This window comes from Corvus kubaryi, unplaced genomic scaffold (assembly GCF_017639235.1).
Source record: "Corvus kubaryi isolate FWS band 111438036 unplaced genomic scaffold, C.kubaryi_AGA036_p1.0 37398, whole genome shotgun sequence".
In the NCBI taxonomy this organism is placed as follows: domain Eukaryota; kingdom Metazoa; phylum Chordata; class Aves; order Passeriformes; family Corvidae; genus Corvus; species Corvus kubaryi.
This window is the reverse complement of record NW_024581137.1, coordinates 37,306,633-37,332,405: the sequence shown is the minus strand read 5'-3', so window position 1 is coordinate 37,332,405 and position 25,773 is coordinate 37,306,633. Positions and strand designations below refer to the sequence as shown.

Genomic DNA, 25,773 nt, shown 5'->3' with positions numbered 1-25,773 from the left:
TAAAAACAGAGGGATTTATGTTTTTTGCTTGTAGTAAAAAAGATTCAAGGTACTGACTTTATCATCTGTATTTGGGCAAGACTCTCTTGAAGTCGTTTGTCCCTAGGTCCTTGGTGTTCTTGGAGGGCAGGGCAGGCTCAGCTGCAGGCAATGCCATGGCTGGGGCACAGCCCCAGTGGTTTGGCATAACAAAGTGGCACAGCCCCTGCTGGTTTGCTAGACTGAGGTAGGCTGAGGGCAGCTCAGAAATATGTAAGGAAGGAAGCATTTGGAAAAAACCATGAAGATTAGGGTAGCAGAAAAGTAGGTTATGCTGTCTTGGTATATCACCCTCAGCTTCTGGCAGTATCGGAAAATCTGGACTTTTATTTAGAGTAAAACTCTTAAAAGTTAAGGGCTCATTTTGAGATCCTGTCTAGCCAGTGGGATTAGTTTTTGGAGGTTCAGGACAAAAGTGCACCTTTCACTAGCAGCTTCACAGTGAATAGGCTTAAACCCATCATGAACTGCACCTTACACTCAGCACTGACTGTAGCCATCAACAGGAATATATTTTTCTTGTTTATTCTGATTTATTACATTTGTAAATATGCTTATTTCAGAAGTGATTTTGCAGAAATATTTTGAGCAAAAGTTTCATTCTGTATAATGTGCTTTTCTTTTAACATTTGTTCGGTCTTACTGACCATGTGTACCTGCATACTAAAAACTCATTCTTTTTCCTTTCTCTTCTGTTTATATGGAAAGAAACTACAGAAGACAGAGGTATGTGATAAAAGTAATGGAATGTATCTTAGAAGTCTCTGAAAATAGCTTTTCTTCTCTCTTGCTCACTTACATGCTATGAAGAAAATATTGTGATGGGTTATCATATTTTAAATAATATATGAAATCAGTCTTCTATAAATGCATTGCTTGAAATCCTGATTTCACTGGACTCAGTAGCAAAAATAATGTTTTTTATACTTTTGCAATAGACTATTTTATTTAGGAAAACAGGAGAATATTTCCAATAAGAGAGACTGAAAATTGGCTATTAGAGATGAAAGTGTTCTTGGGAGGTTAAGAACTGAATAATTAATATTAACATGATGTTCAGGAGCCTTTTGATACAAAGTAATTCGTGGAGCTTCTTTGCAGTTAAAAATACAGTGCAGTTAAATTGCTGTGTGGACGAAGAGCCCATTCTTTCCCAGCACCCTGTTCGATTGATTCATAGCTAAAGCACTGTACTGGCTTCAGCACAGGGCTGAGCTTTCACCATTTCAAGCTTGTGGCCAAAAATAAACGGTTTTCCTAGTGACTTGTGTTTGGCTCCTGGAAGACCACCTCCCTTTGATCAGGCATCTGCCTGGCAGATGGGTCTTGTGGGAAGGAGTTGGCTCCTTCCTCTCCCAGTCCCCCACAGATAAGAGGATTTCTCAAATTCCCCTGTTTTCTGCCTGTATCGTTGCCTTCTGGTCCAAGCTGCTGCTTTGTTTGTTGCTGCTACCCGTTGTGCTTGTTCTCCATTCCCCTTCGTGTAGTGCTTTCTCTGCCAGGCTCAAAATATTTTCAATAAGTGGAAAAGCACAGTCAAGTGCTGGTTGTGTGCTACAGGGTCAGATAGGCCACAGGTACAGTAAGAAGAAAAAGGCAATGCTATTGAAGTCAAGCCTTATGCAGAAGTTGGTGGGTAGTGAATGCCACCCAGCGCAAGTAAGGCAGAATTTAAGGTTTGGTGCTGCTTAGGGGGAAGTGATGTATTTGTAAATGCAGACTAATGTGGCCATCAGGTCATCCTACTGTGGATGTTTCAGTATTGGTTGAGGACAGAGCAGATAAAACCTTGAAACAGAGACAGAGTCCACCCCATGTATGTTTGCACTGGAATAGTAGAGAATTTAACTTCTGCAGATATCTTGATCTCCAGTAATTAGTTCATGGCCAGAGAGCTGTGAGTGTGCAGCCAGTCTGCAGCTTTGTCTGAGAGCACAGGCAGAGTGGAAACCACCATAAGCTGAGGCTTCTGAAGGTAATGGAGGACTCCATCATTTTAAAGATTATGGAGATATTTAGTAACTAAATCTCCTTCATGCATAAAATGAAGTTCTGCAGGCTGACTTCTAAATAGAATAATTTTGGCTAAGTACAAGGAGTGCTCCATAAATGGAAAAAAAATATCCACCAGATTGTCCAGACTGTCCCCTTTTTTTTAAAAAAAAAAGATTGCTCCTTAAATAACAACGAAGACAAGCCATTATAATATTTTTGAGCGTGACATAAGGATGATACTTGGTACTAGTAAGCAACTGAAACAAGTAAACTGGAAGTGGTAAAAAGAGCCACTTAGCAAGAATTCTGCCAGCTGGGATAGTGTGGCACAGATACATGGGAGAAGTTATTTCTGATGGAGTAGCAAGAGAGCAGTTTTCTAGAGGAACCCTGGGGAGCAGAGCTGCCCGCACTGAGCCGACTCTGAACATGTGCCAGCCGAGGAAGGGGACAAGAACTGAAACTCGGGAGGTGTTGGAAGGTGGAGTGTGGAAGTACTGCATTGCACTAATGATTTATGTGCCATATAGTTATATACTTTACATACTTCAGAAGCAATAGAAACTCAGATATGGAATGAAGAGGTCCCAGTTCAGGTCTGTTGTTGGACACAATCTGAATGTGAATCAACCTGATAAATGTGCATCTTAATAGAGGCAGGCTGAAGCAAAAATGTCTTGGAAAATGCAAGGTTGAATAAATACTGATGCTGATATTATGAAATAGTCAACTGTCAAAGTAACTACTTGTATTTGGGAGGATTTTTAAACCTGGTGGAGCTATACCTGAAATATTTGCATGGCAGTTTTTTTCTGCTGGCGATGAATTCACCGTCTGCAAAAACTTTGCATAACTTGATTAGAACTTTCTAATGCACAGATAGTTTTATGCACCATAACTGAGCTTCTAGTTCTGGAAAAGGATAAACTATCACATTACTTTCGTGTGTCTTTGAGGCTACTACTGTGGTAATCAGGAGTAGCTGAGAATCTCTGACACTGGTGTTGGTTCCCTTACACAAGAAATCAGTTAAAAAAACTGGAGCTTTTTGTCCTCCTGAGGTTTAAACAACTCAACAGGTTGCTATTCTTGAATTCAATAGTGATCGCAAAAGTTAAATGGAAAGCATACCTCAGAAGGAAAAAAAGCATTCACTTTTCCTGAACTCCTCTTTGATGCAGGCGTGTATTCAGCTCAGGCTCAATATTAGTGCTGCACCTGAGGGTGCTTTTTGCAACCAGCATGATGAGCCATTTGAAATGTCTGGGCTGGTTATCCAGTGTCTCAAGAATCACAAACTGTTCACTTTGAAAACTGTGATCAGAGTTTACTAGTGAAGTGTTCCTTGTTTTCCCTTTCCAAAACCACATAATCCACTTTTCTGCACATAACAGAAGCGTGTGGGAGTTTTCTCTCAGATGCTTGAGTTATTTATTAATAGCCTTATTATGTGTGGTTAACAGGTTTTCTCAAGGATTGCTATCCTTACCTCTTTCTTTTAAACTAATATTCATGCATGTTTGTGTGTGTGCTAGTTCCTGTCATGTTTTCTGACTCTACAATGTTTATTACACTTTAGACAAATACCCCAGGGAGATTATGTAAAAAAGGCGGGAGAGGCCGACTCTTTTTATAGCGACATGCCTCCTGGAGTCAGCACAAACTCTGCATCTAGTTCTAAGAAGAGGTCTGCTTTTCTGTCGCATTTTCAGATTTCTACCTATTCCATCACCCATTATTCCATTAGTCAGAACATTTCATTGTTTTGCAGCAGGTTTGACTCTTTCTTCTTTCTTTGTGGAATGTTTGAAATAGCCTCCTCTTTGCTTTGATTACTGATTTTTCTCCTGTATCCTGAGCTGCGAATTATTATGATTAGGCCAGAATAAAAAAGTTTTGCATTGTAAACCAATTTTTGTTTAATCAAATATCTTTGCTTGAGAATTGATTTTAAGCAGACTGTAATAATAATTGCTGGCTGAAAAGAAATTAAATAAAATGCCAACATATTTTTTAATCGTGGTCATGTAATCAAAGAAAAGGAACATTGTCTTGCTTCAATAATAGTTATAAACGTAAAATGTTCAATATAAATGTTATTTTTATATCTTTATTTGTCAGTGTCATTGATTCAGTGTGTTGACTTAAGACTTCTGCTGTCTCATATTAAAGATGGTAGTGATTGAATTTTATTCCACTTACTAGAGTAGTATACTAAATGGTCACCAAGTGTTATCCTAGAAAATGATTTTACAAAGACTTTAGTTCTGCTTGCTGTCATGAGATTAGAGAGAAGTAGATTTTGCCCTTGATCAGATTTTACTAATTCAGTTTTTGTTCCAGTTGCCTAAAAAATCCAATATTTTAAGAGGGAAGATTCATCTGAAAGCATTGAGAGCCATTTGTAATTGCTAAGATCCTGATGCTCACTGTTCCTCTGCAGTTAGAGATCCTTTATATGAAAATCTGCAGCTAGCACTGTAAAACAATTTATGAGAAGCACTGTGTCCTAGAGGGTTTGACAGTTGTGAACTGTTTCATGGGAAACCTGCAATTATCAATTCTTGCCTCACTAAGCAGCCTACAACTGTGCAGTTGATGAAGCCATTTTCTTTGCTATTATTTCAATGAAAGTAAAGATAACTGTATGGAAGGGACACATATGTAGTGACATTTGCTATTTTGGTATAGCAGCTTGATCTTATATACAACCTCATTCAGTTTGTTCTAATGAATATTTTATTAGGAAAACTCCAGTAGTGATTACTTAATTATTTCTAATTTTTAAATTCAGCTTTTTGGATGTGTGGGTTGTTTTTTCAGGAAGCAAGCATTAATCTTAAATGATGCCCTGTTTGTGTTGGAGGATCTTTTTTAATTTGAATAAAATTTTGAAAAATAGTCTTGGGAAAGCAAGTTTTCATAGCTTTGTGTATCAGGTTTAAATACCAGTTTATAAAAGTTATTTTTAAATGACTGTAATATAATGTGTTTCTTCTTTCATTCAGTATCTGTGTTTCTTTTCATACTTCATTTATTTCGTATGTCTCTATCTATTATTTGTTCCAAAAAGCTAATGGTTTCTAAGGTCTGTCTGTACTAGAGAGTTTTGTTGTTCCCACCACCAGTTCAGGTATGTTGTGCCACTGTCAAGTCTGGAAAAGTAAGTCTGACAAATATTCCATTAACATTGTGATACAGCTGACATAGTCCTTCCATTTTAATTCCCAGAGTGATACCTCCTCCTACCTTCCAGGCTGGTTTTGGTTTGCTCTGTGTGCTGGTATGGATTGCATCTCTTGGGAGATGTTAGAGTGACTGGGCCATCAGCTCCCTGGGCTTCTCCATGCTGGAAAGCACTATGAAATATTAGTTGTTATTCAGAGGATGTTCAAGGATTAAGACATAATTTTATGATAACTCTTGCTATTATGAAATAGCAAACAACAAAACCAGTATATAGCAAGACATTCCTGAACCTGAAAGAGACCTTGAGTAGGAGGAAGTGTTTAAAAATCTGTCAGTGGATTTGTTGTTTCTCAGACCTTTCATCATATGATTAAGCTTGAATTAGTGAAACCCTGGGCTTGCTTTAGTGTGGCTGTGATTAGCTTGATCTTCTGGAAACTGAAGAGCGTGTCTCAGATGCCTGCCCTCCAAGGAAAGCAGAGACTGAAAAATGCGAGTATCCAGACTTAAAAACTACAAAAACAGTTCCTTTGGGCAAGACTTTGTAATAAGTAAGCCACCTATTATGAATTTTTCACCTTCCTCTTCTTTTTTGGAAATAATGGTAGATCTCAGGGCAAACAGCTAAGCAGCAGTTCTAGTTCAACAAGAGGCAGCCTGTTGCAAACCCCTGCATGTTGGACATCGCCACATACATCTCTGGCTCTTAGAGGCAATGCAAGAGGAAAGAAAAACCAGTTTTCACCAAGCACCTAGATAAAAAGACTATTTTTGGCTTTGAGTTTAGCCTTAGAAGTATATACTGCAGCAATTGGCTGGTAAAATATAAACGTTCAAAATTAGCAAAAATGAGGCAGAGTTACCTCTCTCCTGACACTACCAGCTCTGGGTGGGAGGATGCTCATCACAAACTCCTGAGCCCCTGAGACTGGTAGCAGTGGGATGAGGGAAGCTGTCCTGGCTTTCCTGCAGCAGCACAGGGAGGGAGTGGGCAGCCTGCAGGCAGGATGTGCTTGACTGTGAAATGAGAAGCTTTGAAATGAGCACAGCTGTAAGAGCATCTTCCATCTAGGAACTGAGGCAGAGCTGCAAATCCAAAGGAAATCTGGTGTGCGCCGGTGTTTGTGCATTCTACAGCAGACAAGTGAGAAAGCAGTGCTGATGCCTGGCTCTTGAACGTGGGCACATGGAACCGCTGCAGGGACAGCTGCAAGGCGTAACTGCAGGGTTTAATCAGAAATCCTGGGTGCTCTGCTAGTGCAGACAGACCTTAGGCTGTGTTTTGTCACTGGCCTCGGGAATGTGACTGAACCGCTGAGCTAACATTGATGTGAGACAATACCCTTAACAATAACCGCATCTGAGCCCTCCTATTCCAGGTCAAATGGATTATCTCATTCCTGGAGTGAAAGGATCCCAGACACAAAACATATTTCAGACATTTGTGAAAATGGGAGGCCTAGGAGTAATTCCTGGCAAGGTAAGTGTGAACCACTGTGCTGGCCACAGTGGAAACCAGCCTCTGGACCGTTGCTGCTCCACTGAAAGTTTAGTTGATCTTAGGACAGCAGCATGACTCCTTAAAATTGTGCTAATTGTTAACTTGGAATTAGGATTTAGCAGCACCCTACCCTTTTTGCACAGTGCTTTGTCACAAAGAAATTACATTTAATTTTTCCCTCCAGTGTGAGCTAACATGAAAGAGAGAAAGAAGTCTATTCACTATTGCCAGCTTCTATGATTTTGTCAGGCAGTGTTTGATGTTTTTCTTGAAGCATAGTGATTTTGTCAAATAACACCTGAAATTAGGGAGTTTTTTGCTCTGCACAGTTGCAGCAAAAAGTAGAGAAAGGTTACCTAAGTGTCTGAGGTAAATCAAGAGGAACAGACCTGTGAGATTTAAATGGTTAAAGTTAGAGGTAGCAACTCTTTTGCTATGGATGCAAAAAAAATATACAGTTTGGCATGGGGTGCAGGTGAGTTTCAAGTTGTTTTACTGTCTTTGTCCTTTGATTTTTTTCAGGTAATATAGGAGGAAACAGAAAGAAAGTCAGAGGCAAAAGATTTAGGCCACGGTCTAATTCAACTGAGTAAGTCTGAATTTAAAAAAGCAAAGCCAAAAGTAGAGTTTTCATATTTATGTTTTTTAGATGGAAATTAAGAGTACTTAAAAATAGACAGCTGCATTTTTGCTCTGTGGCCCATTCTGATTGCTGACTGATAATCTGGTAAATGGTTTGGCTAATGTATTTCAACCTCTTTTTATGTATTCTTTAAAAATTAACTATCAATTTTCTTTTTTATGTAGGCTTCCTCACAGTCGTTCCCATAACAATTCCCAATGATGGTGGCAGCCTGCACCATCACTGCAGGCTTTTGTCTACAGTAAACTGCCATTGCTGAGTGTATCCTGGTTCAATACTGAGTTTCTGATAACCTGTTTCCTACCCTTGTTTTCACCTTGGGTTGGGCCATTGCAGAGTTAGAGATTTGTGTCTCTGCATACCTTCCTGGAGGTTTTAGGAGAGGTATCTGCTTGGAGAGTACCTTGAAGTTTGCCATTGTAAGCCTGAAACAGCCAGTCTTGAGTAAGCCCTGTGATAAATGGGTAATTAAAATCTCTACCAAGTGACCGATCCCCAGACTTTTCCAGTATGGCTTACTGATTTATTGGTTACGTTTCCTGAAGAGCCCATGTGTGCAGTGCTCCCCACATGGAAAGAGTCTTCCTTATGTACTTAAGCCTGTTGGTTCAGGCCCCTTTTGTGAATGAATGGTGAATGGCTGGGAACTTCTGGGCTTGTCAAAAGCCCTGGCCTGCTCTTACAGCACCTAACGCCACACGGGAATGGCCCCTTCTTTGACCATGGTAGCAATGACAGTGCCCTTCCCCGTATCATGACTACTAACTGTGTACCTTGATGGGCAAATGGGCTTGATACCAACCCTGCAGGGAAACTAATAATGCTAACTGCTCTCTGGGCCCCATTTTCTTTGGTTTGGGGATTTTGAGTTTGTGCTGAAACTTTTCTTTCACCTGCAGTGCACTGTCTTGAGGTGAGCAGGCTCAGAAAGGGTTCATAGAGAAAACCCTATGTTACAAGTTACAGAAATAATACTTTGATGCACATTGCAATTATAACATTGCATGGTCAAAATAGTATCATGGAGCCAGAAATTTTAGCCCTTGGAGGAGTTTATCTCAAGAGTCTTTGTGCTCTTTGTCTTTGTGCTGATAAACTCTTACTGAGATGTTATTTTGCTTGTTTTCTTTTCTCCTTGCATGAGATAGTTTGATAAAATCAAAATTAGCCTGGCCAAACTGCTGAAAATACAGATGAGATTTGCTCTGAGAACTTTGGAGCACTAAATAAGTGGGCAGACAGAGATATTGTGAGTTGGAAATCTTTTTCCCTGTATATTTGTTTCTCTTTTAAAGGTGCCCCTGAATTTCCACCTAATTCTCTGCTTTCCTTCTTGCTGCTTATTACGGTGGTCTCTCAACCCAGCAGCAGCCCTGATGCTACAGGGAGGAGGCTTGTACTTCCCAAGGGCCATGCAGCAACCTTTTGGGGATGAAGCACAGTGTGTGTGTTCCTGGGAGAGGCCTGCCAGGCAGGAAAATACTCTTTCTGCTGATCAGCTCTATCCTGGACTGCACAGGCCTGAACGGCTTGTCCGAGTGTCCTTAGCAGTCCTGTCACCAGCTGGAGAGAGAGCTCCCACTGAATGATCCACATGCTGTGTCAATTCAGTGGGGAATGGAGAGAATTGCTGATGGCTATTAGAGGGCAATTATCTCTCTGGTTAGAGAGACAGCTTGCTTTGCAAGGCGAGAAAATGGATTGAGAATGATCTAACTGTGACCAGCATTTACTCATTTAGAAAAAAGAAAAAGCAACACCAGCTGCTTTGAGTTTGATACTGCAGAATGCTGCAGAATACACAGAGGCTTTTCCCAGGCCAATTTACCTTTGTAACTTGTCTGGGAAATACAGAATAATATTGAAATCTGTTCTGAAGCAGTATTTAGGAAGTCCACCTGTGTGGCCCGTAGGAGTCCAATAAAGCATACTTGTTGAGATGGAAAAAAAGGGATAACAGTGTTGGTGTCCTATAATTAGCAGACTGTAGTTAACCATTATAAAATTGGGTTCATTGGTGCCCTACATTGTGCAGAATTTTATTTTTTTAAGCAGGAGGACACTAGTGTGGTTGCCTACAAAAATACTTGTTGTATGCATGAATCTGCAGTAACTGCACACATTATGCACAGGGTTTTTTTTTGTATACAGCCAAGCATCAAATAGAATTGTGCCATTAATCATTTAAACAAAATTTCTTAAGGACTGAGCAAGGTTTGAAGTCTGCAGCCCTCATGAACAGCACTGACAGGGAGTGGCAAACACTTTGGGCAGCTCCTGAAAAAAGTCCTGCTCACACCTTTGCATGGCCCTTGGATGTAACATACATGAACAAGGCTTATGCTAAGCGTAGAGCTCTGAGGAGACTGCTAAAGATATTTTGGGACATTTTTAATTGTTTTCAGATTTTTTAAAACAAGATTAATATTCTTTACTAAAGGCAGATGGTTCATTACATGTAGAAGGAATGCCAACAGGCCAAATGCTTTTTCAGAAACATGGTTGATGAAATGGCCTGATAAATAGTTCTCTATTAAAATCAATTAGAATTATCCAGGAATGATAAGAGTTTTCTGAATAAGTTGACAGTTTAATTGGGAGCTTGTGTTAAAACGGGTCCCAGGAACAGATAGCAATTCAGACCTTTGTTAATTTGCACTGCTTTTCCTATAAGCATTTGTCTTCCTCGTTGTTATAACTGATACGAACATCTTTGGTTTAGACTTTCTGTTATATATTGTCTTTTTGCAGCCGGGTAACCCATGCATCTGAGCCTGGGCTTTCTCTCGCCCACCAAATCCCTGCCCAAGGCATAAGCCCAGGGGGTTCCGACAACCCCCAAACAGGGAGTCGGGATCACAGGTCAGTCTCACCTGCCCCTGCATCCTGGGCTGCCATTTTATCCTGTGAAAAGTCCCTTCCCTAGTATACGATAGTTTCACTGTGGCAAAACACCGTGACTGCTTGGAGGTGCTCCTGCTGATGCAGCGCTAGCTACCCTTCCTCCTCGCCAGCCTGAGGAGTATGAGTACTCTTGAGCCCAGGTCTTTTGCCTTGTTGCATGTTGCGCTACGAGCCAAATCGAGCTGTCGGTCTAGCTCTAGGCTTATGTGTAAGGACACTTTGTTTAAAGCAGAATTTCTCACTCAAAGGAAATGCGGATTCTGGCCATTGCTAGTGAACATGTGGCCAGAAGGATCAGCCCGAGGGCTTTCCAATGGTATCATGTAGTGCTCTGCAGTAACTCAAGTTTAACCTTTTTGTAACAGATGGATTGAGGTGGTGAATGATGGTCTGTAATATACCCAGACCCAGGAAACCCTGCAACATGGTTGTGCAACAATTGCATGCTTTCATACCACCTTACACTGTTTTCTAATACAGGAAGCCAGATTGGGAGTGTTTCATGGTTACCAAAAGACCCTTTCAAATGAAAAAACTCAAGTCAAAAGTACTGCAGCGAGTACAAGAAAATGTACAATTAAAGCTAAAGCTGAAGTTTATTAGTTCCTGGTGATGCTGGCATCAGGCTGTTGCTTCACTTGTGGTTCATCTGTTTTGCTGCTCTACCACTTTTGACGTTTTCTTTCTCTAAGATCCCAAGCTGGAAAGCATAAAGCACTCCCGATTCCTGATAAATAAGCGAGCTGAGGAAGCTACTTAGAAGCACTTGTGGCTGAGGGCGAGTACATTCTAAGAGCTGTGGCTGTGCTTGCGCGGGGTGGGGAGGAGACGTTCCAGAGCAAAAAAGGAGCAAAAGAAGTTGAAAAAGCTACTGCTTTGGTTGTCATCGTGGTTTGAAATATGGAGGGGGTTGAATGGCATGATTTGGCCCAACTTTTATTCATCTGAGCAATCCCTTGCAAGGCCTGTTCCCATGTGTGAGGTTGTTGGCGTCACACCCATAAATAAGGGTGGCAAGAACTGGCCCAGAAGTATAAAAAATAACCTAAAGAAGAATTTTCTTTCCCATTTTCCTTGGTTAAAATTTGTTTCCTATTTCACTGTGCTAGTCTCTGTTATGTAAAGATGGTGATCACAAGTAATTATTTGGTTGCTGCCACTCGTATATAACAAGAACAAACTTTAAATTGGTCCAGGCAGACTCCTGTTTTCTGCATCACCCTTTTCTCTTAACGTGACAGAGGGGGAGGAATTTGCTTATCTTGTTATTGGGAAAAAAATTGTTACAAAAAAGTTTTCTTCTTTCCTGGTAATTTGTTATCAGATAATTAAACATCAATTTATTTCATAATTTTCATGTAACTAATATGAGTATACAGCTCAGACTTTTTTCCCTAAAAACTGTGGTTTTGGTATCAAGATTGCTTCTGTAAAATGTGACATAACTCTGCAGCCCACCTCCATTAAAGCCAAACTAAATGAACAATGAAGAATTAGAGCATTGTTTGCCTATAAGTGCATAAATTGTCACTATAGTGGCAAAAAATTCAAGCCTTTTAGCACACTGAGGCTGAAATTCATTCCTGTAAAAAGGCTCAAGCCCAAGATTCTGTGCTTATTTAGCCATTATCTTGCAATTTATATAGATGGGTGCAAAAGTGTGTCTTTGGCAAGCAAACTTTGTGATTGAAGCCAAAACGCCCTTTCATCCTTATTTTGAGATCATGAGGGAGTTCAAACCGTGGACTTAATGCTGGCCCTCTACATAGGAGTGAATTTTACCCTTAAGACATTAAATGAATGATGTATCCCAAAGAGTTTCCAGATTAATCAAACATATGAGTCTTGTAGGTCAGATTTTCTCATGCAGTTGTACACGTTGCCTAGTCCTCACCCAAATCCATACTGATTTATTTGCCATATTCACTTGCATTTTGGGGATGAAGACATCCTTGCTAAGCTTGTGCTGTGTGTTCTCAGATTTTCTATTCTTGTTCTTCTGCTTTCTCTGTTCCTTCCATTGCTTTCTGCAGGTATTTAAACCCATGGTTCAAAAGAGAATATAATGTAGCTAAGTGGGTAGAAGATGTGAATAAAAACACAGAAGGACCATACTTTAGGTATTTTGTAAATTAATTCTATAATTCTCATTTTTTAGAGCTGTTCCAGCATATACAAATATCTTGAGGCTCCTACCTTGTATAAATCAATACAAGTTACTTAGGTGCAAAGGGCCCCTCTTCTTTTGCTGCATTTTGATGTCTGTTTTTGGCTTCATTTGCAATTTACAATTCTTTTTCTGAATGTTTTAATGAAGCCATTGAAAAGGGTGTGTGTAGTGCATGCATTCCCACCATCATCTATAGCTTGTAGTAGCTTTCTCATCATTTTATGCCAAGTAGTGTTTTATGGGCATGAGACATACTTATCACTAATAAAGTAGTATTAACTTAAATAGAATGTTAATTTACTGAAGCAAGTGGTTTCATAACACATTGACTCTACCTACTGTCTTATATAGTGCATACTAAAATTTAAACGAAAAAAGTATAAAAAGTAGTGGTATTTTACCCTCAGCTTGCAATGAAATAATTTGTATATTGTAATTGGAAAACTAAATGTATGAGAATATACTTTGTGCTCTAATTATCAAACTGCTAATTAATCTGTTACAAGTGAGGTAGGGTTCAACTGAAAATATCACTTGTTTTTGAAAGGGACAAGTGTGCGTTATCTGATACATTCCAAGTTACAGAGAAAAAGAATGCATGAGGCTGGGCCCCTGTTGAACACGAATGAAGAGACTGAGAATGTTGCAGTAGATTCCCAAAAGACACAGTCCCACAGCCGAGAGAGATCTCTGCATCAGCTGAAAAAATGAGCCAGCATAGGAGAGAATGGAAGACAATTTATGACAAATAACATAAAGCATGAACAAAGTCCATGAAGCTGTAAACTGACATATAAAAAAGGAAGATAATGATAGAAGCACAAATCAAAAGAATAATAACCAAAATCTTCAGCCAAAACAGTGAAGGATGGTAAGAACAAGTAAATAGAATCTTAATAATTTTGCTACACAAGTAGGCCTAGTAATAGTGCAGCAGGGCAGAAACATACACTAAATGTGTGCAGTGTGCCTTTGGGAGTTGTATCACAAGATACTAATGAAACACTTTTATTCCAGTAGTAACACTGGCAGACATTAAATGGCAGGGTAGGAGTTTAATAATTTTTACAACTAAGAACATCCTGAAGCCTTAAAAGACCATAAAATTGTTACTTTTAAAAACCATTTGCGTTTGCTTTCAACATCTCATAAATCACATAGTAAGCTTCAGAAAAGCTTTCCAGTGAACAAATAGGGAAAATGAGTAAACTTTAGCCTGTCAGCCCTGATCTCGGTCCTGAAAAGGGAGAAGAGATCCCTGGTGCAAGAATCTGAGGGTTACAGGAGGTCATTGTGATTGTGCCAGTCGGTATCAGACAGGTCTCTTGGTACTTGGACATTCCGGCAGGGAGTATTGTGAGTCTGGTTGTTTCAGCACTGGGACAGAGGGTCCAGTTCTGGTGTCTGCAGTTCAGCAAGCATGTTCTAGAACTGTTCTAGAGAAACCACAGAAAGGACTGCAGAGGCTCAGGCTGTTCAGTTTAATGGAGCAGCTGAACACTTACCTGATCATGAAGTCCACATCACTGCATATGGAGCAAAATCTTTGTGGGTGGGAGGTCCTTTAGATTAGCGAAATAAGACTGATAATGACAAAAGGTCCCTGGCAGCTGAAATTAGGTAAACTCACATAAGAAGTGAGGTGTGTTTTTATTACCAAATCTTTTTCTAAAAATAGCCTCTCAACCTTTATTGTTCAGGCAAGGTCAAGAGTTGCCCACCATAACATAATCCCATAGCTGTCTTTCAGGGTTTTTGTATCAGAAGACCTGTGGTAGCAATAAACAAAGACATCTATGGAACATGAAGATAGCACTATTTTAAAACAGGTTGCTTTAAATGGTTTAGTTAAACAGTTTTAAAAATCTGTATGCATACTCATAATTTGGTTCTCATTTTTTAACATCAGTACATCTTTATTTAGTAACTAGATTAAATTGATGGGAGTGTACCCTGCCCCTGAGGGTATTCAGCTGTTACACTGAATGAGTCACATTTCTAATTGTATATGAGATAAACCAAGCATTTTTGGCATGTAGATGAGGATTAAGCTGACCCATGTGTTTTAAAGGCTATATATCAGCAGAGATGAAACATAAATCAGAAATTTTGCAACGTAGAAGCTTACTAATCACTGCCCGCAGCAGTTACCTTTAGAAATGAGAGAGCAACTAGAATAAATTTAGAATTCTTTATTGTCCTAATTAAATGAAGTAATCATGGGGAAGTATTCTGCAGACACATTACGGAAGGCAAAGAATCAGATCTCCTGAGGGGAGTTGCCATGGGTTTATGAGAGGTTGAACTAACAGTTTCTCCACAAAAATCAGATGCAGTTTTGCTTAATGATAGCATGGACAGGAAAAGACTGTTCCTAGGAATGGTATGTCGGAGCATCTTGTGGCTGGGTTTTGAGGCTGGGCTTGTGAAGTGATTCACAAACAGAACGAAACAGATCTTGCTTGATAAACCAGTCAGAGAAAGTCAGGCTGAAGTCAGACTGTCCAGCTGGTACTATATTTTAAGAGTCAGAGTCCCAGGATAAGACATTTACACGCAATACTTCACTGGGTAATGTTCATGTCGCAGATTACTTTTGATTTCTCTGTTCTTTTAAATGTGTCCTGAAGGTAATACTGCTGTTTTCCTTGTTTCCCTGTAGTTTTAGGAACAATATGCTGATGACTGGTGCTGTTGTAGGAAGAGTTAAAATAGAATGAGGAGAAATGACAAAAATACTTGCTACAGTTCCTAGGAATGTTGCAGATTTTCAGAAAAAAGAGATACTAGTCATCACCAAGATTTTCTCCATCTTAAAAAAAAAGCCCTGCTTAAAAAACCCTGTATAAATCATAATTTGTCTCTCTGGCACCTGATTTCCTAGTTAATTTTTTTTTTCTAGTCTACAAGTCTGATGGGTATTTCCATATAATTACTTTTTATTAATGATAGTAATAATAGTAGCTGGTGTCTCTGGCATCAGAAAACTCCCAAGTGTGGGATTCCCATCTGTAAGAAAATAAGATCTTTGAAGAAAAATCTCATTTTCCTGCTCAAAGTCTAGTCTAGATTTAATTTTGTGTGCCAGGCTATAACCACATAACCAGAGCAATAAACTCAGGCAGGAAGCCTTTCCCTGATTTTAGCTTTGCTATAAGGGATGTTATTTTATGAATGTGCTATTACTGCTTGTTCTTGTTACTGCAAATTGCAATGTCCACTGCACAGGCTGACCCTGTGAAATATGGTTAAGGATTACTCAGAATTCTCACTGAATCTGAAAGACTTGATGGAGCCATGATGCAATCAGAAAAAAACTGCCAGAAGCCCCAAATGTGGCATTTCTGTGGATAATTATAAACAAAAAAAGACTAGAAGGCACCTTCTAAAGCACTGAGCTGCCTACATTTGATTTAATGCAAGTATTTACAATAAGTTATATTTTATGAGAGTTATTTAAATACAAGAGTAGTTTACAAACAAAAGGGTTTACAAACAAAAGGGTTTTTTAAGATGGAGACCCAGAGCACATAACTAGAAGGAAAACAGCCTTCCTATATTGGAAGGGCATCGAGAAGGGGCATGGAAGGAGGAGACAGTAGACTGTCATTTCCCTCCTATTTCTAATGTGTTTTGTGTCCTTGATTTTTTCTCAGTTCCTCTTCAGCTGATCATCTCCATTACCTTCCTCTGGGAGCATCCAGCTGAGGCCAGAGCCGTGGCCAGCCCTTGGCAAGCTGCTCTTACTGAGGCAGCTCTAGACTGTGCTTAAAGTAAAAAACAAACAAGCAAAACTTTTCCCTATTATAACCAAAGCAAATTACTGGTATTGTGGGCAGACAATGAAAAAATTCCTACTGATGTCAGTAGGATGAGGATTTTCTGTCAAGAGTTAGGGAGACGAGTTCATTGAAGCATGTGAGTGCCTGCTTCTGAGGCACAGTTCACTGATCCAAGTGACAGCTCAAGCCATAGCCATTGTCTCTTATGCAGCCCCTCCATGAGCCTCCTCTCCCCTCTGCTGCTGCTCTTTCTGAGGAAATGTGTGGCTTTTAAAAGGAACTTATTTTAAAATATTTAGCCACACCAGTGTTTTTCGAAGATCCTAACTTCCTAATGTAGGATGATTTAGGCTGATGATGTCCTACAAAGAGCTGAATCCACAGCAGCAAAGGTCAGATTAGGCTGATAGGATCTATATTTGAGCTTGAAATGCTTTCACCAGGTTGAATGTTAGTTGAATTTCATTACATTATTTCAGTCTGCAAAAGAGAATCACTCACAGTTCATGAACAGTTCAGATCTGTCAGGGCCACCTGCCTTGAGTTCAGCTAAAATGACACTCTAAATTGCAGAATGTTTAGTTGTGTGACCAGGTGACACATTTTGCACTGTTTCTTGTGGGCCAGCATTCCCTGTTTAGGGACGAGAGGCAGAGCAGGTAGGCCCATGGCTGAAGGGACTGCTTCCAGATGTCTTCCTGCTGCCACAGTGCTTTGTTGTGAATCACAGAATGGTCTCCACACACTCTGAGTTTTAGCTTTCAGGACAGACAGACAGACGCAAAGTGGCCACTCTATCTTGCTTTCTGGTCAAAAATTAGAATTTTTGCAGTTGAGGTGCATGGCTTCATTTGGGGTTGGCAGTAAAACTCCTAAATCTCTGTCGTGTTGTGCACTGTTTTCTTGTGTAAGTTTCAGCTGGAAGCAATATTTGGCATGAAAGCTAATGGATTGATTGCAGGAGAACTGAAACCCTAGTGAAAACTAAGTGGATCCCACCCTTGACCAAAACTGCCAAGTTTTCCTACCTTTAACCCCAGCATTACCTGCAAGTGTCCCTGAATGCTGTCTCTCCATCCTGTAAATGAGAAAGAGCTAGACCTGACCTTTCTCATTTAAAGTATATGTAAATCTGGGATACACAGCACATACACAATTGCAGGGCACAACCTGAAAGGTGATCAAAACCACCTCAAACAGCGCCATTTATCACAGAAGATGCATTGTAAGATCTGTGAGCATATGCTGAGTCGTGTATGTTCACAGTCTCAGTAGTTGGCACTAAAGATGTCAAAAACCAGCATGTAACTCCACAGCAAAAATAAGTGCTGAGGCCCTGTGAGGGCAGGGCAAGGTCATTTCTGTAAGTGTGCAACTGCATTCTCGATGGATTGGCTGTAGTGTTGCAGGTGCAGCTGAGCAGCAAAGCTCGTATCAGTTAGATGTGCAATCTGCAGGTGAGCAGGCAGTGCAAAGGGGGTTTGAGAAGAAGGAAATGTAGGCAGCTACACTGGAGGCCTGGCCTTCAAAATCTTTGGAAAAGACAGCGTGTTTAAGATATGGTGCAAAGCTTCCTGGCTAAAAGGCTCAGTTAGGGATCCTGGTTGGAGGACCTGCTTGTGCAGGGAAGATGTTCAAGATGCCCCATCTTTTGGGGGTTATTGCTCCTTCCAGGATCACCTGCTCAGATGGATGGACAGGTAGATTGGCTGTGGCTTTTCCTCTCACTGTGGCCTTCTCTTAGAGTGCCTAAAATGTAAAGAGCCTGTGGTGTGTTGGAGGTGTTGTGCCTGGTATGGTGAAAGAGATGGGAGACGCCTTCATTCTGTGTGCCACCGCCTGGCTGTGCTACCTTAGAAACAGCTTTCTGATAGGGCTTGCCAAGTCAGATACCACAAGCCCAGTTCCTTGCTTCTGATCTCCAAGTGCATTGTTACAAATTTTAAAATGAAAATTTAAAATTCTACTGCAGCAGTGGGGTAAAATTAGTGAATAATTGGATTACTAATAATATGTAAAATATGCTCTCCTTATTTTCCCTCTTCCCTCTTCTCCTTACGTTTTTCATTCTAGATCCACAAATAGTTTATTAGTGATCTTTCTAGTCCACTTAGGGGCAGAGATGAGAGGACTTGTATGGATAGTGAACAGCAGGGTGCTGTTAACAACCTTTCCCTGGAATTTTTTTTTAAATTAACCTGTTTTCTTACATGCACAGTTTGATGCCCAGATCCATGATGTTGGACATATGAAAACCTTGTTTTATACTGCAGTAACGGTTTCAGGGTTTTTTTCCTGAAAACACTGATGTATGTCCAGTTCATCTTAATGGGTGATCAATGTGCAGGTAGTGAAGATGTACACTTCCATGTTCGGATAATTGTACCAATGTAAATCTTTTAAGTGCTGTTGAACTTAAAGGCTACCATGTGAGGCATTAGAGGATCATGAGCCAGACTGGAGAGCTCTCATCACATAATTTCCATTGACACCTCGTTGCTTGTGGCTACCATCAGTCATTGTTCGTATGGGAGGCAAGAGAATGTGCTGTTGTAGGGAGCTACAGACACAACAAAATGATACAAGTCCAAAATAAAAGTAGAGTTATTTAAAGGTAAATAAATTTCACATATCCTTATGGAAACTTTTCATCTTCAAGGACACATTAACTCAGAAGATACTAGATAGCAGTGCTCAGGGAGGGCTGAGTCATGTGCCTGCCGTAGTAAGAGGCCTCCTGTAGTAAATGCCCTTGGTCTGTACAAGAGAACAAGGTGGCCAGGGTAGCTCAATTTTTCTACTTTGAGGCCTTTTTTTCATTTTACTCTGCCCAGATTTAGAGCCTGATAGGAACCTCTCAAGTGGGAAAAGTGCAGAATTTCAAAACAGAAGCATAAGAGTTTTTCTTGGGTATAAAATTTCAGTCAATAATGTGCTGTTGCCTTATTGACATGAAAAGAATGCCTTTCATGTGATACAAACATTTCCTTGCTCCTGCTTACTCTACTCACCTTGTACAGAAATGCTGATTGCCATTGACTAATCAGTCCATTTTTGTATATTCTCATCAGACTCTTTCTTTGGCTGGAACAATATGCACTGTATGATGCTTGCATGTATAACAATTTGTTATTAGCACTTTGTATATGCCTTTGTTTCTTCACAACTAACAGTTTGGCCTCCAAATGCATGCATTTGTGTAAGTTAATGTTACAAAAATAATAGATTTATTTTCTATGTTTGTATCAATTTAGGAGATGTGTAAGATATGCATAAAGACACTGATAATTGCCATTTAGTCACTGGGAGAAGACATTTGTTCAGCTTGTATTTATACAATTACTGTTTCTATTTAGGCTTTATAATGCCATGTTTCTCTTTTAGTTCTGTATTTATTCAATTGCAGATTTGTTTTATTAATTTTATAATGATTAATTACATTACCATATAAAACAGTTTAAGAAGTAATTTTTGTTATGCAATACAATTCTAATAAGAAGTAGCAAATTTTTTTTTCTTCCAGTGTTCCTGAAATCTATAAATACCTTTATTCATATAATGAAATTATAAGACAACTGATCAAGCAATTTTATTCCCCTGCTATTGAGCTAATAATAAGCTATATATTTGTCTCTGAACCAAGCTTCAGAGTAATGGCAGTTGCTGTTGCAGTGCTAGAATGCAAAGACATCACATTTATTTTGTGTGTTTCAACATCTCAGGACACTATCTCCTGCAAAGTCTCCGTCTTCATCCACTGGATCTATTGCTTCCAGCAGAAAGTACCCATACCCGATGCCACCACTTCCTGATGAAGAGAAAAAAGCCAACAGGCAAAGTGCCAGGGTATGTGTTCCTCTTCTCTGCCTTTCATCAGTAACTTGATTTACTGGTAGTTTTTCAAAAGGAAACTGTGGCAGATTAGCACCTTTGACCAACAGGGAGAGCTGGAGTGGCATTTCCTTTGCACCCTGAAGTTCTGAAGCTGCTGGAAGGCTGAGCCTCTGGCAGCGATAAAGGCCTCGGTGGCTGTGTTTACAGACTGCTTTTCAGGTTCCTCTTAAACCTGCCCTGAAGCCCAGATTTCACTAATTTTCTTTTTTCAAGCTGAGAGTGTGCCTGGGACAGCCTTTGGGCTGCAGAGGACAGGCAGCCCTGGAGCAAATGGTGTGTTTGGCTCTCCTTTCTTACCCCTTCTCCCAACAACTCTCCTTCAGGCTGTGGGGATAGCTGCTTTCCAGCTTTATGGAAAGGTAACAAAGTTCCAGTTATGGAGCATGTGGAGGGCTTGCAGACCTGGAGGGACTTCACTGCTGTGTGACCTGAGCCCACCCCGGCCCCCCTAGAGTGAGCAGGAACTGCTGGAATGTGTGGTGGATGGTGATTCCCCATACAGAGAGATTTCCAGCTGCTCCAAAAGGCTCTTGCTTTCTTTGTGTCAATTCAGACATAGCAGGTATTGCAATAAACAAAAAAGTCCTGACATTTGCTTTAGAAGCTTTACTTGGTTCATGTTGCTGATGCTGATGAGATTCTCATCATTGTTCTCTGTCCTTTTTTTTTCAAGAAAAAAGGAGTGGAGTGCTGCTGAGGGAACCTGCAAGCTGCTCCATCAGTGCTGCTTGGGGCAAAAGGTTGTGTGAGGTGCAGCACAGGGTTTCCCAAGGCACCTTGGAGCCCAGGCTGTACTGATGTGTCTCAGCCCTGGAGCTGCTTTGGCAGCAGCTCAAACCCACAACAGGAAGTCATGCTGCTCTGAGCAGAGTTAGGCAGATGAGAATGGGAAGTTATCTCTACATTAGTATTAGCGTAACTCTGAGGTAAAAGCTGTCTAGTACAAGTTTGATGCTACACTGACATTTCTCCTTCAAAAAGAAAACGGAACTCCCAGCCATGGGCATTTACTATGTTGACTGCAAGTCATGCTGAAATGCTTGAGACTGCTCACTTGGTGAACAGATAACCACCAGAGGCTGGGATGAGATTTGGAGACCCAAGTGATGTAGATGCAGTTCGCCAAACAAGCTCCTTGCACTGTTTGGGTAATGGCCTGTTTTATCTTGGTGTTCAATGTGTGTTTGTGTTCATTTTCCCTCTCTCCAGCTATGGGAGACATCCATCTAGCTGCACTGTTTTCCTGGGGTCACATCAGAACTGTTTACTTTGGATTTTATAGAAACTCAGCATCACTGAGTCACTGCACATTCATCTGCTCTTCAGACAATTCGAAAGATCAACAGAGCTGCCCATGATATTGCAGTGAGAACCTCCTCTCATGTGGAAAGGAAGAAAACAGTCTTTTTTTTTTCTTTTTTGTTGACTTGTATCTTACGGATCTGATGAACAACCAAAATCATAACATTTGACAAAGAATAATTAGCCCAGATGTGACAAGGCTGTTCCACATGGTGACAGATACACTTACCTAGAATCCCAACTACAGTCCACTTGCCAGTCCTGTGTAATAGAGGTTTTTCTCTGGTTTATTGCAGTCCTGAGTCAGACCAGAGTGGAACTGGGAACGTGCCTCACGGAGAGCCCAGCCTATGTAAACTTGTATGCTGTATGCATGAACCTTGTGTTCTTTACTTTCCACGTGTAAGGGAAAAACAACATACTGTAGTAGAGATTAGCATGCAGGAGTAAGAAATATAGGATTTTTTTTTTTTTGTGGCAGGATTTCAAGCTTTGAAAGGAAACTATTTGACACAAATGGAAACAAACAAAGATTATACCTTTTTTTTTCTACCTTACATGTTTATAATCTCAGTATACAGATTGTATATATGTAAACATTCAATAATGTCAAAAATAGCTGTTATACGTAAGTGTATTTTGCCAAATGCCTAAAGAAACAGTCATGACTAACATCATCACACTTCAGATTTTCTAATATTATGAGCAGACATCCTTGGAAATACAGAAAGTACAGTACTGTAAAACTGTGTCTCTCAGAAACTGGTGTTTGACCAAAATCTATACAACTTTTTTGGCATCTTATACTGTCTTGACAATCTCAATTGTACAGTAGACTGTGGAACCAGTACAGCAGCACTTTGTCTTAAATCATCATAAGAGGAACCAGCCAAAATCCCTTGTTTAGTGAGATGACCACTGTATCCTCTCACAGGTGTTATCAAGGATGATTCGGCAGACAACAGAGTCCTTAAGTCACGTGCAGCCCAAACTTACTGGACATTTGGGAATACTTCTAAGTAATCCATTCAGGATGTGGTGATGTGAAGTCCGTCTGTGAGAGTTGCTGTGTGTTTTTGATAGAGCATTTCAGACACTGTTTTAGATGGCAAGGCATAGGCTTATGAGAAGCATAATGATTTCACTGCACTAGATAATAACAGTACTGGGCAAGTGGCCAGTTTCATTGCTGTCTTTTAATTTTTATTCATTACTGGAATCGCCTTTACCATGTGCTTGAATGCTATGCTTGCTGCCCCTGAAGCCCCTTTGACAATTTTTTGGGGCATTAAACTGAGCACAAGTGAATTTAGCTTAAAAAAAATGGGGTGGCGGGGGGGAACAACTCTTTACCATATTAATCTTGTGTGTAAGTTGATGGTTATATTTCTAACACCTGAGACTTCTAAAGGTTATTGTAAAGCAAATGCCTTCTGATTGGGAATTTTCAGTCAGTAAGAAAATGGACCATATTAAATCAGTTTATAATTCTCTGGTTTTCCAAAATTGACTACTTCTTAGCTTCAGGTAGTACCATAGCAGAATAAAACACCTGACTCTGTGTGGTGCAGTTGAATGCCCTACCCAACAGCTGTATGATTAATTAGATATTATTGTAATGGGAACATCTATGGTGTTTCTGAATCTTCTACCTCTTTCATGTATTTCCTTTAGTAAGTGAACCCAACACTTGCAGCCTTTTAATGTATTTTTTTAACTTTTACGTCTCTCAATAAAGTCAGATATATGTAAGATTAAATTAAGAAATGTTTAAAGATGTTGGCAGCTGTAAAGTATGTAAGATTTTTAGAAGCACTATATTTTATGATTAGGCTGTATGTTGGATTATGACAAAATATTGGCCTTGTTGTTCAAATGATTTTTCTTCACAGTTGACAGGTTCTGGTAAGTATTTGGAAAAAGACAAATATAAGTGAGCAGAAATGGGTGCAGACTGACCATCTGGAAGGAGCCAGTTACCTGTAATTGCTTTAGGGAAAGATTCTGCATTTTTGTGAAAGGTAAATATATCAATCAGCACTGAAAAATATTTTTTGCTAGGATTTACTTTGAATGTGGATATCTGGATTAAAGATAGTTGATAGCGCTTAGCTCATGAAATTAGGGTCTGAGCCATAACTTGGAATCAATATGTCTTTTTTTGATTTCACTGAACTTTGAGCAGGACCCTCAAGAGGTTCACCCACATTAGGACATTGTGCTAACCCGATCGTCACTGTATTACTCTGTCACCTGGTTTTCCCTCCCATATTCATATCTTGTCTTTAGTAACTGGACTGTTCATCATGTGCCTTCTGTGGTATTTTTTTGGATACAAACTGGCATGTAATTTTGAATAATTCTGTTAGATTTCTGTGCATATTTCATGTTTACCACTGTTTACTCTTCCCTTTCCGTTTTGCCTTACCAAGAAGCAGCAAGATTTGGCAGACAGAACTGGATATAACATACTGGCTCTTTCTGCGATGTTCATAGCTTCTTGTTTTGCAAACAGATGTCCCTCCTGACTGTATTTTCAATGTAGTATGTACTTCCAGCTTCTTCTGTTTTGGTATAATTCATTTGTAGCATATGATGATACAGTTATGTGTGTAGTATACCTTTAACACTCACCTTCTCATTTGGAGACATGTAGTGACTGGAAGTCTAGTTGTGAGCACTAAGTTTAGGTTAAATAAACATTGACTTTCACTTTGGTGGTCTAGAGTGAGAATATCATCGGACTTGGGTTTTTGCAAAATTCTTCTGCAGAGGACTTTGAATCAGGTTGGTAACTTGAGAGACCTGAACTGGCAGGGCTGTGTGAGCTTCCCAAGCCAGTGGAGGTTGGAGAGAGAAGTTTGCTTACAAGCTGTCATTTCCTACTTTTAAAATGTAGTGTGTTGGAAAGCTGCCAGATTAATAACCTTGAAGATTGCAAATATTTTTATCCACTGTAGTTAGTTACACTGGCAATAGCAATATAAAGTGCCGCATAATACCTCATCCAGACTAAAATAGAGTACTTGTCACTAATATAGATCAGTCATTTTGACTCATTGAGACTCATGCTTTTATTTTGGTTTTATTTTAATAAATGAACCAGTTATTGCCAACTATGCTGTAGATGCCTGTTGAAGTGGGGAGGCTATCAGTTCTCAACTAGAAGTAATTGCTCATGTGAGCATAGGACCTGCAGGATGAGCTATACTTAAGCTATCTTTATGTATTTCTATGTGGAAGAAGAACCTTGTGTAATTTGTAATAAAATTAATATGACTAACTGATGGAGACTGGAAAATTGAGATCGTATCTAAAAATAATGCTGCACAATGATGCCACAGTTTAACAAGTAAAGATTTACCTACTAATTCTGGATTTGTTGACTTAAGAACTTCAGTAATCTCAGGCAATATACCAGAAATGGTTGTGACTGATAGTTCACATATAGTTTTGTTATGTGTAAGTAAGTAGATTCAAGAAGATTGTTAATTTTATACAGCCTATCTTTGCTTAAGTTGTGAACTTAAGCCAGTACTTGCCAGTCACCTGAAGTGTGACTTGACTTTGAAGATTGCTTCTTCCAAATGATAAAAGAGTCCCTGGTTTGAGATGTTGAACCTGCTGAGCTCATGTGCTCATGAAATAATGATCGTGCTGTTGAACAAGTGGACCCTTTGAGCTATAGCCTGGATTAAAATCAGAAAGAAATGGTGTCAATAGTTAATGTACTGAAATCCTCTTACTTGAATCCCTATTGCTGGTTTGAACTGATTGGTCTTGTCAACACTGATGCGACAACTCTTTTCAAAACCAGAGCTGAGAATGGGTACCTACACTATTATAGACATGCATATACTACAAATTCTGACCAAATTTGCTGTAATTTCATTGAGGAATTGATTAATGGATGGGATGTAATGTGAAAGAAGGATGAGACTCCATAATCCTAAAGGAGGATGCTCTTCATTTAGCCTTTAGAACTTGCTCTGTCATCGAATCCCATACTTAGTTGTTGTAAGCAGAGTTATCACACTCCAGTGTAAAACTCAGCGAGCTCCTGTTCTCTTCCATCCCCTTTTCACTCCAACTGAAAAGCGTTTTCATGAAACATTCATCCATTAACAGCCTCTCTGAGTTGGCTGACATCAGAAAGCTGCTAAGTTGGTCACCTTTCCACACTATGTCCCTATGGATAGGGTCTTTCCAATGCTGTTAATAATAGTAGGTTTAAATGAAGTATTAGGAAGAAATTCTTTGCAGTGAGGTTGCCCAGAGAAGCTGTTGATGCCCCATCCCTGGAAGTGTTCAAGGCCAGGTTGGATGGGGCTCTGAACAACCTGGTCTAGTGGAA

The 25,773-nt window shown here is 39.8% G+C and overlaps 1 protein-coding gene across 15 annotated transcripts in view; it reads left to right on the top strand.

Annotated features, from left to right (window-relative positions):
• Positions 1-24,706, top strand: part of ADAM22 (ADAM metallopeptidase domain 22) — a 129,029-nt gene extending 104,323 nt beyond the window's left edge. The window contains exons 26-33 of one of the 15 annotated variants that reach the window (XM_042043298.1): positions 748-765; positions 3,614-3,721; positions 6,603-6,703; positions 7,247-7,313; positions 10,119-10,229; positions 12,305-12,391; positions 19,946-20,069; positions 21,327-24,706. In XM_042043298.1, coding sequence (XP_041899232.1) covers positions 748-765; positions 3,614-3,721; positions 6,603-6,703; positions 7,247-7,313; positions 10,119-10,229; positions 12,305-12,391; positions 19,946-20,069; positions 21,327-21,347 — 637 coding nt within the window. In that variant the 3' untranslated portion in view covers positions 21,348-24,706. Of the gene's footprint in view, positions 1-747; positions 766-3,613; positions 3,809-6,602; positions 6,704-7,246; positions 7,318-10,118; positions 10,230-12,304; positions 12,392-19,945; positions 20,070-21,326 lie in introns of those variants that run through there. The other 14 variants (XM_042043297.1, XM_042043303.1, XM_042043305.1 and 11 more) reach the window with 14 other exon arrangements.
• The last annotated feature ends 1,067 nt before the right edge of the window (positions 24,707-25,773 follow it).